Source organism: Schistocerca gregaria, chromosome 11 (genome assembly GCF_023897955.1).
Source record: "Schistocerca gregaria isolate iqSchGreg1 chromosome 11, iqSchGreg1.2, whole genome shotgun sequence".
Lineage (NCBI taxonomy): Eukaryota > Metazoa > Arthropoda > Insecta > Orthoptera > Acrididae > Schistocerca > Schistocerca gregaria.
In genome coordinates this window covers 102,169,013-102,189,342 of record NC_064930.1, presented here as the reverse complement: position 1 = coordinate 102,189,342, position 20,330 = coordinate 102,169,013, and the positions used below count along the sequence as shown (strand labels likewise).

Here is a 20,330-nt window from a genome sequence, read left to right as displayed (position 1 = left end):
ACTTTTATACTTCCTTTTTAACTTCTCAGATCATGCTGCTTCTTAAGCCCTTTCCCACAGATTCATGAAAATTACTCCCATCATTCACCTCGTATAAATGTCCAAAAATAATATCAGTCTTCATCGTTATTGCATTAAACCACCAATTTTTTAAAGAACCAAGCTGTCATGTATAAAACTGCTTCAAATGTTTGATTACTTTACAATTACTTAATGTGTTGCACATCTGAACCATGGACCTTGCCGTTGGTGGGGAGGCTTGCGTGCCTCAACGATACAGATAGCCGTACCGTAGGTGCAACCGCAACGGAGGGGTATCTGTTGAGAGGCCAGACAAACATATGGTTCCTGAAGAGGGGCAGCAGCCTTTTCAGTAGCTGCAGCGGCAACAGTCTGGATGATTGACTGATCTGGCCTTGTCACACTAAACAAAACGGCCTTGCTGTGCTGGTACTGTGAATGGCTTAAAGCAAGGGGAAACTACAAGCTGTAATTTTTCCTGAGGGCATGCAGCTTTACTGTACGATTAAATGATGATGGCATTCTCTTGGGTAAAATATTCCAGAGGTAAAATAGTCCCCCATTTGGATCTCCGGGCGGAGACTACTCAAGAAAACGTTGTCATCAGGAGATAGAAAACTGGCGTTCTACAGATCGGAGCATGGAATGTCAGATCCCTTAATCGGGCAGGTAGATTAGAAAATTTAAAAAGGGAAATGGATAGGTTAAACTTAGATATAGTGGGAATTAGTGAAGTTCGGTGGCAGGAGGAACAAGACTTCTGGTCAGGTGACTACAGGGTTATAAACACAAAATCAAATAGGGGTAATGCAGGAGTAGGTTTAATAATGAATAAAAAAAAAATAGGAGTGCGGGTAAGGTACTACAAACAGCATAGTGAATGTATTATTGTGGCCAAGATAGACAAGAAGCCCATGCCTACTACAGTAGTACAAGTTTATATGCCAACTAGCTCTAGAGATGACGAAGAAATTGAAGAAATGTATGATGAGATGAAAGAAATTATTCAGGTAGTGAAGGGAGACGAAAATTTAATAGTCATGGGTGACTGGAATTCGGTAGTAGGAAAAGGAAGAGAAGGGAACATAGTAGGTGAATATGGATTGGGGGTAAGAAATGAAAGAGGAAGCCGTCTGGTAGAATTTTGCACAGATCATAACTTAATCATAGCTAATACTTGGTTCAAGAATCCTAAAAGAAGGTTGTATACATGGAAGAATCCTGGAGATACTAAAAGGTATCAGATAGATTATATAATGGTAAGACAGATTTAGGAACCAGGTTATAAATTGTATGACATTTCCAGGGGCAGATGTGGACTCTGACCACAATCTATTGGTTATGAACTGTAGATTAAAACTGAAGAAACTGCAAAAAGGTGGGTATTTAAGGACATGGAACCTGGATAAACTGAAAGAACCAGAGGTTGTACAGAGTTTCAGGGAGAGCATAAGGGAACAATTGACAGGAATGGGGGAAAGAAATATATAGTAGAAGAAGAATGGGTAGCTCTGAGGGATGAAGTAGTGAAGGCAGGATCAAGTAGGTAAAAAGACAAGGGCTAGTAGAAATCCTTGGGTAACAGAAGAAATATTGAATTTAATTGATGAAAGGAGAAAATATAAAAATGCAGAAAATGAAGCAGGTAAAAAGGAATACAAAGTCTCAAAAATGAGATCGACAGGAAGTGCAAAATGGCAGAGCAGGCATGGCTAGAGGACAAATGTAAGGATGTAGGGGCTTATCTCACTAGGGGTAAGATAGATATTGCCTACAGGAAAATTAAAAAGACCTTTGAAGAAAAGAGAGCCACTTGTATGAATATCAAGAGATCACATGGAAATCCAGTTCTAAGCAAAGAAGGGAAAGCAGGAAGGTGGAAGGAGTATATAGAGGGTCTATACAAGGGCGATGTACTTGAGGACAATATTGTGGACATGGAAGAGGATGTAGATGAAGATGAAATGGGAGATACAATACTGTGTGAAGAGTTTGATAGAGCACTAAAAGACCCGAGTCGAAACAAGACCCCGGGAGTAGACAACATTCCATTAGAACTATTGACGGCCTTGGGAGAGCCAGTCCTGACAAAACTCTACCATCTGGTGAGTAAGATGTATGAGACAGGCAAAATACACTCAGACTTCAAGAAGAATATAATAATTCCAATCCCAAAGAAAGCAGGTGTTGACAGATGCGATAATTATCCAACTATCAGTTTAATAAGTCACAGCTGCAAAATAACGCGAATTCTTTACAGACGAATGGAAAATCTTATAGAAGCCGACCTCGGGGGAGATCAGTTTGGATTCCGTAGAAATGTTGGAACATATGAGGCAATACTGACCCTATGACTTACCTTAGAAGATTAAGGAAAGGCAAACCTACGTTTCTAGCATTTGTAGACTTAGAGAAACCTTTTGACAATGTGGACTGGAATACTCTCTTTCAAATTTTAAAGGTGGCAGGGGTAAAATACAGGTAGCGAAAGGCTATTTACAATTTGTACAGAAACCAGATGGCAGTTATAAGAGTCGAGGGGCATAACAGGGAAGCAGTGGTTGGGAAGGGAGTGAGACAGGCTTGTAGCCTCTCCCCGATGTTACTCAATCTGCATATTGAGCAAGCAGTAAAGGAAACAAAAGAAAAATTCGGAGTATGTATTAAAATCCATGGAGAAGAAATAAAAACTTTTAGGCTGGCCGATGACATTGTAATTCTGTCAGAGACGGCAAGGCACTTGGAAGAGCTGTTGAACGGAATGGACAGTGTCTTGAAAGGAGGATATAAGATGAACATCAACAAAAGCAAAACGAGGATAATGGAATGTAGTCGAATTAAGTCGGGTGATGCTGAGGGAATTAGATTAGGAAATGATACACTTAAAGTAGTAAAGGAATTTTGCTATTTGGGGAGCAAAATAACTGATGATGGTCGAAGTAGAGAGGATATAAAATGTACACTGGCAATGGCAAGGAAAGCGATTCTGAAGAAGAGAAATTTGTTAACATCGAATATAGATTTAAGTGTCAGGAAGTCTTTTCTGAAAGTATTTGTATGGAGTGTAGCCATGCATGGAAGTGAAACATGGACGATAAATAGTTTGGACAAGAAGAGAATAGAAGCTTTCGAAATGTGGTGCTACAGAAGAATGCTGAAGATTAGGAGGGCAGCATGGAGGGTAAAAATCATACTGGGAGACCAAGAGATGAATACACTAAGCAGATTCAGAAGGATGTAGGTTGCAGTAGGTACTGGAAGATGAAGCAGCTTGCACAGGATTGAGTAGCATGGAGAGCTGCATCAAACCAGTCTCAGGACTGAAGACCACAACCACAACAACAACAACAACAACAACAACAACAACTGACTTTAAGCAATTAAGCGAGATAAAGTAAAGGAAAAGTTTGAAATTATGCTTAAAGTTTGTTGGAAGTTGCAAAGTGCTCTCATTATGAAACAATGGATGAATATAAAGTGGGTAATTTTTGCTCCATTTTAAGCAAAAGCTAGTTTTTCATGCAGTTCAATATTTATGATGTCATACCTCCTGAACTATCTGTAGTACAATGATATTACTTTGCAAGTACATTCAGTGGTATACGTGGACACTGACTGCAAACTGTGTAGTGAATCAAGTTGGTGGTAAAAAAGCAGTAAATTAAAATCTCATGCCTGACAATGAAATTACACTGCATGAACAGCCAAAATGTAGTAATTCTCAAATATTGGATGAATGAAGTGTGTGTATTTGCAAGTCATCAGTTATGCTGCATCGAGACTTAACACACAGTTTCTACCTGTAATATTTGTCTTATTGTGTTAAGCTTCTAACAAAAGATTTTATCTCTTTATGAGTATATTATAACAGCATTTTCAATTTTTAAATTCCGTCAGTAACAACACAAAACTTTTAATATCAATTTTTTTATTTCCTTTATGCTGCAACCGGTACCAGGTTCCGGGATACCATGTTAGAAATATAGATGTTAGATTTTTGAGCATTTCATTTCATTCATTCATCAGAAGACAACATCTTAAAAGAGAAAATGCTTGAAGAACCAAGCTGGTAATTTGCAAACAAAAAGAACCAAAAGGAAGCAAACATGTAAGAACAAAAAATTGTCCGTAACCAAGGAAATAAAAAAACACTGACCATATGTATACATGAACTTTTTTCCTTCTTCATAAGTACTTTATCCATTCCCAAGAGTTTCGTCACATATTATTAACACCCTGTAATAAATGATCTAATGGACAATGTTGGAAGTTCCATGAGTTTTTTCCCACTTGATGATATCATTGTATAAAGAGAAATCACAAAGCTACAAATATGTAGTGACAGGAAGGAAGAGCTATCAAGGATTGACACTTGGTGAAGAGTTTGCAGTTGATGCTCAACAAACAAGTCTAATGTACTGTACATAAACAGGTGGAAAGATTCACAACTGCATGATTAGACAACTGCTGAAGAATCACTGGAAGCAGTTACTTCCATAAAATATACAAGAGTAAGTCTAATTACAACATAAAATTAATGACAGATCCACTGGAAGAATCCTCAGGAAGTGTAGTTCACCTGGAAAGGAGTTGGTGTACAAAACCCTTGATCAGCCAATACGTGAATGTTGCTCTTCAGTCTGGGAAGGATTGATAGTAGAAATCAACAAGACCCAAAGAAGAGCTGCACATTTCGTTGCATTTCAAGCTCACAACAGGGACAGGAAAAAAGGGGAGCAGAAGGTGGCGGCGTGGGAGAGCGACAGCAATACTGTAAGTACCCCCTGTCACAGACCATGTCATAGTTTGCACAGTATAGATATAGATGTACTTCAATGTTATTTACGTAAAAAAAATCACTTTTGCATAATCCTTTAAGAAATTCTTCAAAAATTCCAGGAACTATCAGAGAGACAGCTGGCTTTGACATCTAGAACAAACATGCAGTCTTTGAAAGGAATCTTCTGCTGTCAATTACCATAGCGTGTTTTCTTCACAGGAGTTTCACCCAACCCCCCCACTCCCATTTTTTAAATTCGTGTCCCTCTCTGAAACAAATGGCTCTATAATACTCCACATAATTTCAAAATCAAACTGCGACAGCCCAGTGAAGCTACAAAAACCAGTCCCATCTTCCAAATTCAGTTCACAAAGCACATAATTGTACCCACCACCCCGGTATGTTTTTGTCTTACATGAATGTCTTTGCATGCTTATATTTTTGAGTAATAATAATGCAGAAGTATGTCATCAATAAACAGTTTGGACCAGAAGAGAAAAGAAGCTTTCGAAATGTGGTGGTACACAAGAATGCTGAAGATTAGATGGGTAGATCACATAACTAATGAGGAGGTATTGAATAGAATTGGGGAGAAGAGGAGTTTGTGGCACAACTTGAGTAGAAGAAGGGGTCGGTTGGTAGGACATGTTCTGAGGCATCGAGGGATCACCAATTTAGCACTGGAGGGCAGTGTGGAGGGTAAAAATCTTAGAGAGAGACCAAGAGATGAATACACTAAGCAGATTCAGAAATATGTAAGTTGCGGTAAGTACTGGGAAATGAAGAAGCTTGCACAGGTCAGAGTAGCATGGAGAGCTGCATCAACCAGTCTCAGGACTGAAGACAACAACAACAACAACAACAACAACAACGTCATCAATCTATTCTCTTCGATGAACATGGTGTAGTAAACAATGGGAAAGAAATAATTGAAAATAATCAAGTTTTGAAAACATAATTATACAGGTAAAAAAAATCTACTTGCCAAGTGGCGGCAGGAGAAAACACACGTAAACCTTAAGTAAATATGCAAGCTTTCAGAGTCAGTGGCTCCTTCTTCTGGCAGAAGGGTTAAAAGAGCAAGGAAGAGGGACGAAGGAAAGGAAGAAAGATGGAAGACTGGGTTTAACATCCCCTCGACAACGAGGTGATTAGGGATGGAGCACAAGCTTGGATTGAATCAACAAAGGGGAAAGGATTCAGCTGTGCAGTTGTGAAGGAACCATCCTGGCATTTGCCTTGAGTGATTAAGGGAAATTACGGAAAACCTAAATCTGGATGGCTGGACAAGGGTTGGGACCATTGTCTTCCCAAATGCGAGTTCAGTGTGCTAACCACTGCATCACCTCACTCGATAGGGGTGGACCTCACCCAGCCCTTTTCCTTCATCCCTCTTTCTCTCCCTTCGACCCTTCCGCCAGAAGAAGGAACCACTGGCTCAAAAAGCTTGCACAATTGCTTAACTTTTGTGTGCTTTCTCCTGCCACCGCAAGGTAAGTAAACAATGTGCAACATTTGCTACCAGCTTCAGTGTAACAGGTCATGCAAATAAATATAAAGAAATGTTTGTTGCTAGGGTGGACAGGAACAGAAACAACATAGTTGCAACAATGTTGCGGACTTTGTCATAAACAGGGTTGCGAACAGAAACATGATTTTAAAATCATGTAAATGGAGTTTTATGCATCTACACAGTATAAAACAGACACACACGCACACACACACACACACACACACACACACACACACACACACACACACAAAATGGACAGCAGTTCCTCAAACCTGGAACACAGTGTACTCACATCTGCATCATCTGGTTGGCCTCGCCTTCCATGAGTCTCTGGAAGGACGGGTAGCTGGTGTAGATGTCCCACTTGTGACCGGACGGCAGGCAGTTTGCCAGCTTTGTCGCCTCCATTGCAGCTCGGAAGCCCGTCTACCCAAACAGAAAACATTGCTGGATGAAAGTAATAACTAGAAATGTCCTAGACAGAGATGCATAACCTATATGGAAATTTTTTACTTCTACTATTGTAGTAGTCAAATGTGCAGTTCACACCAATTCACTTTTGCTATAACCACACATAGCTGACCTCGGGGAAGATCAGTTTGGATTCCGTAGAAATGTTGGAACATATGAGGCAATACTGACCCTATGACTTATCTTAGAAGATAGATTAAGGAAAAGCAAACTTACGTTTCTAGCATTTGTAGACTTAGATAAAGCTTTTGACAATGTTGAATGGAATATTCTCTTTCAAAGTCTGAAGGCGGCAGAGGTAAAATATAGGGCGCGAAAGGCTATTTACAATTTGTACTGAAACCAAATGGTAGTTACAAGAGTCGAGGGGCATGAAGGGGAAGCAGTGGTTGGGAAGGGAGTGAGGCAGGGTTGTTGCCTAACCCCAATGTTATTCAATCAGTATATTGAGCAAGCAGTAAAGGAAACGAAAGAAAAATTTGGAGTAGAGATTAAAATCCATGGAGAAGAAATAAAAACTTTGAGGTTTGCCAATGACATTGTAATTGTGTTATAGACAGCAAAGGACCTGGAAGAACAGCTGAATGGAATGGACAGTGTCTTGAAAGGAGGATATAAGATGAACATCAACAAAACCAAAATGAGGATAATGGAATCGGGTGACGCTGAGGGAATTAGATTAGGAAATGAAACACTTAAAGTTGTAGATGAGTTTTGCCATTTGAGAAGCAAAATAACTGATGATGGTCGAAGTAGAGAGGATATAAAATGTAGCCTGGCTATGGCAAGGAAAGCGTTTCTGAAGAAGAGAAATGTGTTAGCATCGAGTATAGATTTAAGTGTCAGGAAGTTGTTTCTGAAAGTATTTGTATGGAGTGTAGCGATGTATAGAGGTGAAACAAGGACGATAAATAGTTTGGACAAGAAGAGAATAGAAGCTTTCGAAATGTGGTGCTATTGAAGAATGCTGAAGATTAGACGGGTAGATCACATAAGTAATTAGGAAATACTGAACAGAAGTGGGGAGAAGAGGTATTTGTGGCACAACTTGACTAGAAGAAGGGATCAGTTGGCAGGCCATGTTCTGAGGCATCAAGGCACCATTAATTTAGTATTAGAGGGCAGTGTGGAGGGTAAAAATCGTAGAGGGAGACCAAGGGACGAATACATTAAGCAGATTCAGAAGGTTGTAGGTTGCAGTTTGTGTGTTTTGTTTTGCTTTAGGGCCCAAAAAACAACTCGGGTCATGCATGCCCAAGTCACAAACTATAGAACACAAACACAGAGAGGAGGTAAATGATTACAAGTCAGTCCCAATTGACAACAGAAGACAGCTAACAACAGGCAAGTGTAAAATAGGGTAAAAAAGACATCACATAGAAATGGAGGTCCAAAATTAAATGGCCTGCATCATATTGCTTTGGCAGATAAAAAGTAAAACACGGTCGACAGCCCGCACATCACTCGCTAAAACAGCTGATAAATCGGACGGAAATCCTAAGCTGGAACATGAATGGTTAAAATAAGAGCATTCCATCAGGAAGTGGCGGACAGTTCAAATTTGGGCACACACCACGTCCTGACAGATGGCAAGGTAGACATCATCGGAGGAAATATAGGTACTCGCAGGCTGAGGTACGAGGACTGTAGCTTTGGCAGCAGCCTCATTGCCCGGCAGACCGACATGACCAAGAACCCACGGAAACAGGACACTGGCTCCACCAACAGTGAGCAAGTGACGGTTTTCCTGGATCCACTGCACTAACAGATGGGCAGCGTACAGTGCACATAGACTTTGAAGGGTACTGAGTGAGTCTGACCAGAGGACACAATTAAAAAGGCGGTGTTGCCGGATGTACTCTGTGGCCTGATACAAGGCAAAGAGCTCGGCGGTAAGTATTGAGGAGTGTGCCGGAAGCCGATATCGAAAGACACGGATGCCAATGACGAAGGCAGATCCTACCCCATGCGAAGGTTGTGAAACTGAAGGCGATAGACCGAGGCTTGGGCAGTGTCCTTAGGAAGTGAACGAAGGCAAAGGTTGACACAGGCCACTTCACAAAGCCAAGGTGGTGAAGGGTTCAGGAAAGCTGCAGGTAGCATGAAGTTAATCAGTCATAGCCAGTGCTGAAAGCAGACTCCAGGAGGTAAGAGAGAAGAGGGACAAGCTCCCATACTGACAATCACAGGAATCATCAAAGAAGCAGGCATAGGACGTGTGGCCACACATGGCAGACATACGGCATGCATACCTACTGAGAAGAAAGTCATGGCGGTAGGACAGTGGTAGTTCAGCATACGGAGTGTCAACCGGGCTGGTGTAAAAGGCACTCATGGCCAAACGGATGCCATGATGATGGATAGTATTGAGACGGTGTAAAAGGGACAGGCGTGCAGATGCATAAACACCCATAATTGAGTTTGGAACGGACAAGGGACCAGTACAAACGGAGGAGGGTGGTTCGATCGGAACCTCAGGAAGTACCATTGAGGACACGTAGGACATTGAGGGACCATGTACAGCAGGCTGCCAGGTAAGATATATGGGAGGACCAAGAGATTTTCCTATCGAGCATGAGCCCCAGGAATATCGTAGTATCGACGATGGAGTAGGTTGCAAAAGTTACTTGGAGATGAAGAAGCATGCACAGGATAGAGTAGCGTGGAGAGCTGCATCAGTCTCAGGACTGAAGACCACAACCACATCAACAACAGCTTTAGGGAGTGTGCAAATGTAATATATACTAATGTTGCAAAAGTCATGGGATACTTCCTAATATCGTGTTGGAGCTCCTATTGCCTAACTTAGTGCAGCAACTCGACAAAGCATAGAGACAGCATAGACACAACAAGTTGTTGGAAGTCTCCAGCAGAAATCCTGAGCCATGCTGCATCTACAGCCGTCAGTAACTGCAAAAGCCTTGCCAGTGTAAATTTTGTGTACAAACTAATCTCCCAATCAAGTCCCATAAATATTCAACACAATTCATATTGGGCAATCTGGGTGGCCAAATCATTTCCTCGGATTGTCCAGAATGTTCTTCAAACATTTTTGAAGGACATCAATTTCAGCCTTAGGCCATTATCAAGTGCCACTGAAAAATACAGAATGTTTAAAAAATTATTTTACAGATTCATTATGTATCTCGACGTTATGCCTATTATACAAAACATTTTAACTATGTCGCCACGTTACTTACATATTATGGCTTTAAGCCATGTCAACATAAAGTAAGCTGACACATTTGTACACTCCTGGAAATTGAAATAAGAACACCGTGAATTCATTGTCCCAGGAAGAGGAAACTTTATTGACACATTCCTGGGGTCAGATACATCACATGATCACACTGACAGAACCACAGGCACATAGACACAGGCAACAGAGCATGCACAATGTCGGCACTAGTACAGTGTATATCCACCTTTCCCAGCAATGCAGGCTGCTATTCTCCCATGGAGACGATCGTAGAGATGCTGGATGTAGTCCTGTGGAACGGCTTGCCATGCCATTTCCACCTGGGGCCTCAGTTGGACCAGAGTTCGTGCTGGACGTGCAGACCGCATGAGACGACGCTTCATCCAGTCCCAAACATGCTCAATGGGGGACAGATCCGGAGATCTTGCTGGCCAGGGTAGTTGACTTACACCTTTTAGAGCACGTTGGGTGGCACGGGATACATGCGGACGTGCATTGTCCTGTTGGAACAGCAAGTTCCCTTGCCGGTCTAGGAATGGTAGAACAATGGGTTCGATGACGGTTTGGATGTACCGTGCACTATGCAGTGTCCCCTCGACGATCACCAGAGGTGTACGGCCAGTGTAGGAGATCGCTCCCCACACCATGATGCCGGGTGTTGGCCCTGTGTGCCTCGGTCGTATGCAGTCCTGATTGTGGCGCTCACCTGCACGGCGCCAAACACGCATACGACCATCATTGGCGCCAAGGCAGAAGCGACTCTCATCGCTGAAGACGACACATCTCCATTCGTCCCTCCATTCACGCCTGTCGCGACACCACTGGAGGCGGGCTGCACGATGTTGGGGCGTGAGTGGAAGACGGCCTAACGGTGTGCGGGACCGTACCCCAGCTTCATGGAGACGGTTGCGAATGGTCCTCGCCGATACCCCAGGAGCAACAGTGTCCCTAATTTGCTGGGAAGTGGTGGTGCGGTCCCCTACGGCACTGCGTAAGATCCTACGGTCTTGGCGTGCATCCGTGCGTCGCTGCGGTCCGGTCCCAGGTCGATGGGCACGTGCACCTTCCGCCAACCACTGGCGACAACATCGATGTACTGTGGAGACCTCACGCCCCATGTGTTGAGCAATTCGGCGGTACGTCCACCCGGCCTCTCCGCATGCCCACTATACGCCCTCGCTCAAAAGTCCGTCAACTGCACATACGGTTCACGTCCACGCTGTCGCGGCATGCTACCAGTGTTAAAGACTGCGATGGAGCTCCGTATGCCACGGCGAACTGGCTGACACTGACGGCGGCGGTGCACAAATGCTGCGCAGCTAGCGCCATTCGACGGCCAACATCGCGGTTCCTGGTGTGTCCCCTGTGCCGTGCGTGTGATCATTGCTTATACAGCCCTCTCGCAGTGTCCGGAGCAAGTATGGTGGGTCTGACACACCGGTGTCAATGTGTTCTTTTATCCATTTCCAGGAGTGTATGTCGTCGTCAGACCTGTTAAATACATTCGTGTCATTGCTCCACAGTGCGAGCACACACATTCAAACATTGTAAAACAACATAATCTGTAAATGCACATCACTAGTCACACATGCATTAGACCACAGCTGCAGACTACTGTTTGCAGGCTACTTATAACTGTTTTGGCACATAAACGGATTACAGATATTGTTTTACTATATGTGGAGCGCCATTGCAGTCATATGACTGTATTGGGAAGCACAATTGTGAAGTCTGCTATAAAATCTTACATGACTTATTCTTAAACCATGGTTTAAGAGTAAGTCACTAAGTCTGGTGTACCAAGGCAGCAGTGGAAATGTTGCAACTTTTTATGGGAAATCTATAAGGGGTGCTCAAAACAGAAACGAGCCGGAGGCATGACTACAGAAACCAGTACCTGTATTATAAAAGTATTGACCCTGGCTGTTGAGACACTTTTCCCACTACAACGCAAGGCAGTAAATTGCTGTCTCATAAAATTCCTGTGGCTGCGATGTTAACCAGTTCCTCACGTACAGCTGGACGTCGTCACCCGACGTGAATCATTTGCACCTCAGAGTCTTTTTAAGGGGACCAAAAATGGCGTAATCACAAGGAGAGAGGTCCGGACTGTATGGAGGGTTGCCAAGAACCTCCTATTTGAATTATGCAGGAGTGCCGTGACTGTGTTGGCCATATGAGGCTTTGCATTGTTGTGGAGCAGAATGATCCCACGGGTGAGATTGCCTTGTCGTTTTGATTTGATCACTCGGCAGAGGGTGGTCAAGGTTTGTGAGTAATGCTGGGCATTCACTATTGTCCCATGGTGCAGGAAGTGAATCAGAATGGGGCCATATTGATCAAAGAAGAATGTCAGCCTAACCTTTCCTGCACTCATGTGGCTGGCCTTGGCTTTTTTTGGTGGTGGTGACCCTGGATGCTTCCACTGGAGACTTTGTCGTCTTGATTCTGGTTCAAAGTGCAAGTGCAGTCAGTCCTTCATAATGGTGTGAACACTTCTGACACTCATTCCGACAATGGCGGCTACAGTTTTCACTGCCACTCGGTCCTGGGTAATGAGTGCATCCATCAGTTGGACAATGCAATCAGTAATGCAGTGAGGTGCTCCAAACCATGAATCATCGGCTAACGACACCTGTCCTTCCCTGAAGTGTTTGTGGCATGCCTTGACTCTAACGAGGGACATGCAGTGTTCACTGTACACTTGTGACATTCATCTATGAATGTCCGTTCCTCCTACTCCTTCCACTGTCAGAAAAGAAACAACACCTCTTTGCTCTTCTTTTGCTGACTCCAAGTCAATGTTTGCAATGCGACTGGCAACTGATGCTTACTGCAGCTAGCTCTATGTAGTCGCGTGACACGCACGCGTGCCATCTAGCATCGCGCTGTGAACTTCCACGCTCTGGTCAGAACCACACCTTGTTACACACGCCATGTATTACTCTCCTGTCATCAGTCTGCGCATTCCAGACTCGGACTTGTTTCTTTTTGAATGCCCCTTATAGATGAGTTCTTAAGCCACTCAATCACTGTGGATGAGTGCTGCATGTATAGCGGTGGCCCTAGAACAAAGGAGCAAAGCAAGCAGCGAACGCCATAGAATCACCCAAAAGTGGCCAAGACCCACCCGTCATTGGTCAATGTGGTGCTCAGCAACAATTTTATGTGGGTGACAGGGTGGGTGTCTGCCACATTATGATGCTATCATTTTATGCTAGTAAGAGACAGACTGTCACAAAGGAGTGTACTACCAAAATCTCCTGACCAGGTTACAGGAGCCTGTCAAGACAAAACATCACAGGAAGCTGTCTGACGGGTGTGTTTCTGGTCTGTGACTACACCCCATTTCAATCTGCACACCACACAGTCACACATACTACTGCTTTGGCCTGTCTAATTTTGCCTCATCCACCTTATTGTCCTGACATGGGATTCACTTACTTCGCTCCTTCCTTAGACGATGAAACTATTTTGCAGCAGACATTTCCAGAGCAACGGTAAGGTTATTTTTGAGGTGGAACCGTTCCCAAACAGCCAAAATGCAAATTTCTGCATCCAAAGCCTCTGTCGAGTCATCCACCATTGCAGAAAATGTATCACACTGAAGACTGGACACACAGGTAACAGCCAACATCATGTATTGTCAGAAGATTTATGCCTTTCCTAAAACATTCTCAACCCTTTCCTGAGGAATCTAATCAAAAGCTGTATAAGAGTAACTTTTCGCCTATGACTGCTTGCACCACTCATGAAAAGACAGCAGCACAAATCCTTGAGATTCCAGATTTTCATGTGTACCAGTATCAGCTATTGACATTCATATACATCAGTTATTGACAGTTAGGTTAACAGAAATTTAAAGGATTCTACATTATTCTATGGTATGAAAACACGTGTTGAGTTAGAGAAAATTGCAGTAAGCACTTTACCATTCTTCGGACAGAACTTGAGTGAGTGTCAAAATAAGGGTACAGCACACAGGTGGAAAATGTTAGAGTGGTCATTGTGCCCAACAGGAAGGGCATAATAGCCAGATAGCTCAAAAGGTCTAAAAATTGAGAAAACCCTGTTTTAACTATGAGAAAGTGTACTGGGGGAAAAGAACTCATTTACAGTACAATTTACATATGGAGAATAAAAAAATTATTACATAATAAAATACTATTTACTTTTTATGAGAAATTCATTTCTACTACCAAGAAAAAGTAAAGTAAGCTAACTCAAAAAATTTTAGGCACAGCTTTCACAGTCATTTTCATCTTTGTCAACAGCAACATATTATTTGTGGGCTCACACTGCATATCCTGGGCACCTGACCTCAACTAATTAATCTCTTTGCCGACACTTATGGTCGGTATTTGTTTCTGTCATTATTACTGCTTCATAAATTTTAACTTTACCATATCCAGAGAGGTCTTTCACTATGTACCTACACACAACCCACTCCTTTCCAGCAATTTTGGTCTTCTTATTAAAGTTATATGAAATATTATTCCTCTCAGACAGTTGAAACAATCTGCACTGCAAATCCTTAACTCCTACACACAAAAATAATCTGTGCAACAACAGGATATGGTCAAATTTCTTTTTCTTGTTTTGAGGCGAAAATGACTGAAACCCTTTAAAGACCCTCTTGTTGTCAGTATTTAATATTTGTTCACATAAACAACAGCAAAAATGTAACAAAAATCTTTAATTCAGGGTATGTATATTAGTCACTGGCTGAGGATGGTGCCTGCCTAGACACTATTCCACAAAAATAGTTTCTGTTAGCGACAACGTCCAATGAAGCATTCATCGACAGGGGAATATAAGGCTCTCACCACTCCTTCAACACAATTATTTTAGAACAACCAAACTTGTGATGTAAATTTGTAATAAATACATAGAGTGAGAAGTTACCTTAGATAAAAGGTCTCAAAAGGAAACAAAACGTGAATGCGAGATGAGAAATATCTTGGTTCCTTCAAATTACTGACTGAGGGGGTTTTGAGTGACACCTTTATGCAATTTCATTAGAATTTCAACATTGTACAGACTAGCAAATTCAAATTGCTGCTATGACATTATGCCTCCCTTGCCCCTACATGTCCATCAATGAAAAACATGAGAGGCCATTCGATCTCTTGCTCAGTTATCTGAAGCAGAAACAAATTTGCCACATACTCATAGAATATGGGACCACACATTCAACAACTTTTTCGTATCATCCAATCCCCCATGTTCTTGAGGGAGAGAATTCCTGGTGTAAAAACTAACAGCACACTAAGAGCATTGGGGAACTTATGATCTGAAAGTTGTTGCATGTGATGTCCCAGATTCTATAAGTACATGAAAGGCATGTTTCTGCCTCAGATAACTGATCAAGAACTGCAATGATCTATCATGTTTTTCATTGATGGACACGTAGGGGAGGGTGGGGATCATGGATAGTGCGGTCATAATTGTGATTTAGATTTGTAAGTCCACGCATTGCTGCAATTGCACAGAGCCAGTGGCTCCCCTTCTGGCAAAAGGGTCGCAGGCTAAGATAGAGGAATGAAGGAAAAGGAATGGTGAGGTCTAAGAAATGGGATGAGTTTAGAAAAGTCATCCATAATGCCAAGTCAGGGGAGACTTACTGGACAGGATGAGATGGAAAGGCTGATTTCTTGGGGACTACACAGGACGAGATCTGAAAACATGAGAGCTTAAAGGCGAAAAATATGGTAACACACAAAGACAGAGATTACTACCAAAACATCATGCATGAGTTAATAAGAGCGGATAGCTAAGGCACTGAATGTGGCATAGACTGGAGGAGGGAAAAATAGACAGGTCAGAATATGTAAGATACAGGAAACTACAATGGAGTCAAGAATGGAGTGGTTATTGACAATAAATTATGAGATCCCATGAACCATGGACCTTGCCGTTGGCGGGGAGGCTTGCGTGCCCCAGCGATACAGATAGCCGTACTGTAGGTGCAACCACAACGGAGGGGTATCTGTTGAGAGGCCAGACAAACGTGTAGTTCCTGAAGAGGGGCAGCAGCCTTTTCAGTAGTTGCAGGGGCAACAGTCTGGATGATTGACTGATCTGGCCTTGTAACAATAACCAATACGGCCTTGCTGTGCTGGTACTGCGAACGGCTGAAAGCAAGAGGAAACTACGGCCGTAATCTTTCCCGAGGACATGCAGCTTTACTGTAGGATTACATGATGATGGCGTCCTCTTGGGTAAAATATTCCAGAGGTAAAATAGTCCCCCATTCGGATCTCTGGGCGGGGACTACTCAAGAGGATGTCGTTATCAGGAGAAAGAAAACTGGCGTTCTACGGTTGGAGCGTGGAATGTCAGATCCCTTAATCGGGCAGGTAGGTTAGAAAATTTAAAAAGGGAAATGGATAGGTTAAAGTTAGATATAGTGGGAATTAGTTAAGTTCGGTGGCAGGAGGAACAAGACTTTTGGTCAGGTGAATACAGGGTTATAAATACAAAATCAAATAGGGGTAATACAGGAGTAGGTTTAATACTGAATAGGAAAATAGGAATGTGGGTAAGCTACTACAAACAGCATAGTGAACGCATTATTGTGGCCAAGATAGACACGAAGCCCATGCCTACTACAGTAGTTCAAGTTTATATGCCAACTAGCTCTGCAGATGATGAAGAAATTGAAGAAATGTATGATGAGATAAAAGAAATTATTCAGATTGTGAAGGGTGACGAAAATTTAATAGTCATGGGTGACTGAAATTTGGTAGTAGGAAAAGGGAGAGAAGGAAAAGTAGTAGGTGAATATGGACTGGGGCAAAGAAATGAAAGAGGAAGCCGCCTAGTAGAATTTTGCACAGAGCACAACTTAATCACAGCTAACACTTGGTTCACGAGCTATAAAAGAAGGCTTTATACATGGAAGAAGCCTGGAGATACTGAAAGGTTTCAGATAGATTATATAATGGTAAGACAGAGATTTAGGAACCAGGTTTTAAATTGTAAGACATTTCCAGGGGCAGATGTGGACTCTGACCACAATCTATTGGTTATGACCTGTAGATTAAAACTACAGAAACTGCAAAAAGGTGGGAATTTAAGGAGATGGGACCTGGATAAACTAAAAGAACCAGAGGTTGTACAGAGTTTCAGGGAGAGCATAAGGAAGCATTTGACAGGAATGGGGGAAAGAAATACGGTAGAAGAAGAATGGGTAGCTTTGAGGGATGAAGTAGTGAAGGCAGCACAGTATCAAGTAGGTAAAAAGACGAAGGCTAGTAGAAATCCTTGGGTAACAGAAGAAATATTGAATTTAATTGATGAAAGGAGAAAATACAAAAATGCAGTAAATGAAGCAGGCAAAAAGGAATACAAACGTCTCAAAAATGAGATCGACAGGAAGTGCAAAATGGCTAAGCAGGGATGGCTACAGAACAAATGTAAGGGTGTAGAGGCTTATCTCATGAGGGGTAAGATAGATACTGCCTACAGGAAAATTAAAGAGACCTTTGGAGATAAGACACCCACTTGTATGAACATCAAGAGCTCAGGTGGAAACCCTGTTCTAAGCAAAGAAGGGGAAGCAGAAAGGTGGAAGGAGTATATAGAGGGTCTATACAAGGGCGATGTACTTGAGGACAATATTATGGAAATGGAAGAGGACGTAGATGAAGATGAAATGGGAGATACGATACTGCGTGAAGAGTTTGACAGAGCACTGAAAGACCTGAGTCGAAACAAGGGCCCCGGAGTAGACAACATTCCATTGGAACTACTGACGGCCTTGGGAGAGCCAGTCCTGACAAAACTCTACCATCTGGTGAGCAAGATGTATGAGTCAGGCGAAATACCCTCAGACTTCAAGAAGTATATAATAATTCCAATCACAAAGAAAGCAGGTGTTGACACGTGTGAAAATTACCGAACTTTCAGTTTAATAAGTCACAGCTGCAAAATACTAATGCGAATTCTTTACAGATGAATGGAAAAACTAGTAGAAGCCGACCTCAGGGAAGATCAGTTTGGATTCCGTAGAAATGTTGGAACACGTGAGGCAATACTGTCCTTACAAGTTATCTTAGAAGCTAGATTAAGGAAGGGCAAACCTACGTTTCTAGCATTTGTAGACTTAGAGAAAGCTTTTGACAATGTTAATTGGAATACTCTCTTTCAAATTCTGAAGGTGGCAGGGGTAAAATACAGGGAGCGAAAGGCTATTTACAATTTGTACAGAAACCAGATGGCAGTTATAAGAGTCGAGGGGTATGAAAGGGAAGCAGTGCTTGGGAAGGGAGTGAGACAGGGTTGTAGCCTCTCCCCGATGTTATTCAATCTGTATATTGAGCAAGCAGTAAAGGAAACAAAAGAAAAATTTGGAGTAGGTATTAAAATCCATGGAGAAGAAATAAAAATGTTGAGGTTCGCCGATGACATTGTAATTCTGTCAGAGACAGCAAAGGACTCACAAGAGCAGTTGAACGGAATGGATAGTGTCTTGAAAGGAGGATATAAGATGAACATCAACAAAGGCAAAACGAGGATAATGGAATGTAGTCGAATTAAGTCGGGTGATGCTGAGGGAATTAGATTAGGAAATGAGACACTTAAAGTAGTAAAGGAATTTTGCTATTTGGGGAGCAAAATAACTGATGATGGTCGAAGTAGAGAGGATATAAAATGTAGACTGGCAATGGCAAGGAAAGCGATTCTGAAGAAGAGAAATTTGTTAACATCGAGTATAGATTTAAGTGTCAGGAAGTCATTTCTGAAGGTATTTGTATGGAGTGTAGCCATGTGTGGAAGTGAAACACAGACTATAAATAGTTTGGACAAGAACAGAATAGAAGCTTTCGAAATGTGGTGCTACAGAAGAATGCTGAAGATTAGATGGGTAGATCACATAACTAATCAAGAGGTATTGAATAGAATTGGGGAGAAGAGGAGTTTGTGCCACAACTTGACGAAAAGGGACCGGTTGGTAGGACATGTTCTGAGGCATCAAGGGATCACCAATTGGAGGGCAGATTCAGAAGGATGTAGGCCGCAGTAGGTACTGGGAGATGAAGAAGCTTGCACAGCATAGAGTATCATGGAGAGCTGCATCAAACCAGTCTCAGGACTGAAGACCACAACAACAACAGAAATTAATGTAAAGCGGGGCCAGGTGGGTGGCCAGAATCGAAGACATGTTGAAATGCCAGTTCCCACCTGCAGAGTTCTGAGAAACTGATGTCTGCCGGAAGAACCTAGATGGCAAGTGTGGTGAAACATGCAGCGAGATCATGACTGTCATGTTGTACAGCATGTTTTGTAACAGGATATTGTGTGTTGCCAGTATACACCCTCTGACTATGCCCATTCATCCTAACTGATAACTTGGTGATAGTCACGACGATCTAAAATGCCGAACAGTGTTTGTGTAGCAGGTGGTACGTGACGTGTTGTTTCACAATTGGCTCTTTCTTTGACATTATAAGTTGTCCCAGTTGTAGGGGTGGTACAGGTGGTGGTAGTAGGGTGAAACTGGCAAGACTTGCAGTGGGGATGATCACTAGGGTGGGAGCCGTAGGGCAGGCAGATGGGTGCAGGAGTATAGGGTCTGACAAGGATATTGCAGAGATTGGGAGGGCAACAAAAAGCTATTCTAGGTGTGGCGATCACAATGCCTGATAACCACAAACACAACCACACACACCAGAGGAGCAAGCTTATCAGCAGCACCTGTTGTTACAAGTACAGTAACATTTTCTTTCTCAGAACTGCCAGCATTGTATACAAATTCATTCCCCTTATAGATGAATAATTTTCCCTTTTAAGCTGCAAAAAACAAAAGTGCAGTTTGATCTGAGTTGGAAACTCTACCTGTGTCATTTGCTGTTCCCAGTTCCCCACAAATGCCGTTCTATTTCTACAGACCAGTGATCTTTTCGTGCAAAGTTCCCAAGTTTTGTGCCATTCTGTAACACAGAACTGGATGCCTTTTCATAAGTGATATATACCTCGTCTTACTTTAGTTAAGTGCTTTTTTTCTTTTGATTTTGCTTATTACTTGCTGTTCACTGTCCAGCAATATTTCTTTTGCTAGTGGACAGTGCACATTTGCAGTTGACAAAGGCCAGTGGGATAGAATATTTACCCAATCCACAGTCAGTATAACTGATGGACCAAAGTTATGCAACAGGGACTTTTGCTGTCTTACTTTATAATGCAATGCCACACACGACACATCAGCTCTTTGGTTGCCGTAGCCATTAGGGTGTTTGCCTGGAAAGCTTCCAAAGCTTTTGTCATCTTCTCAGGATTGTAATCTCTTTCAATGCTCCTGTTATTGAGAGCCGGTTGTTCCACCGACTGACACCAGGTCAAAG

The 20,330-nt window shown here is 42.4% G+C and overlaps 1 protein-coding gene across 2 annotated transcripts in view; it reads right to left on the bottom strand.

The window, feature by feature from the left end:
• The window catches only part of LOC126295076 (exosome component 10-like), a 186,999-nt gene that overhangs the window by 159,238 nt on the left and 7,431 nt on the right, over positions 1-20,330 (bottom strand). For both annotated transcript variants that reach the window (XM_049987321.1, XM_049987322.1), the window contains exon 2: positions 6,607-6,740. In XM_049987321.1, coding sequence (XP_049843278.1) covers positions 6,607-6,740 — 134 coding nt within the window. The remainder of the gene's footprint in view (positions 1-6,606; positions 6,741-20,330) is intronic.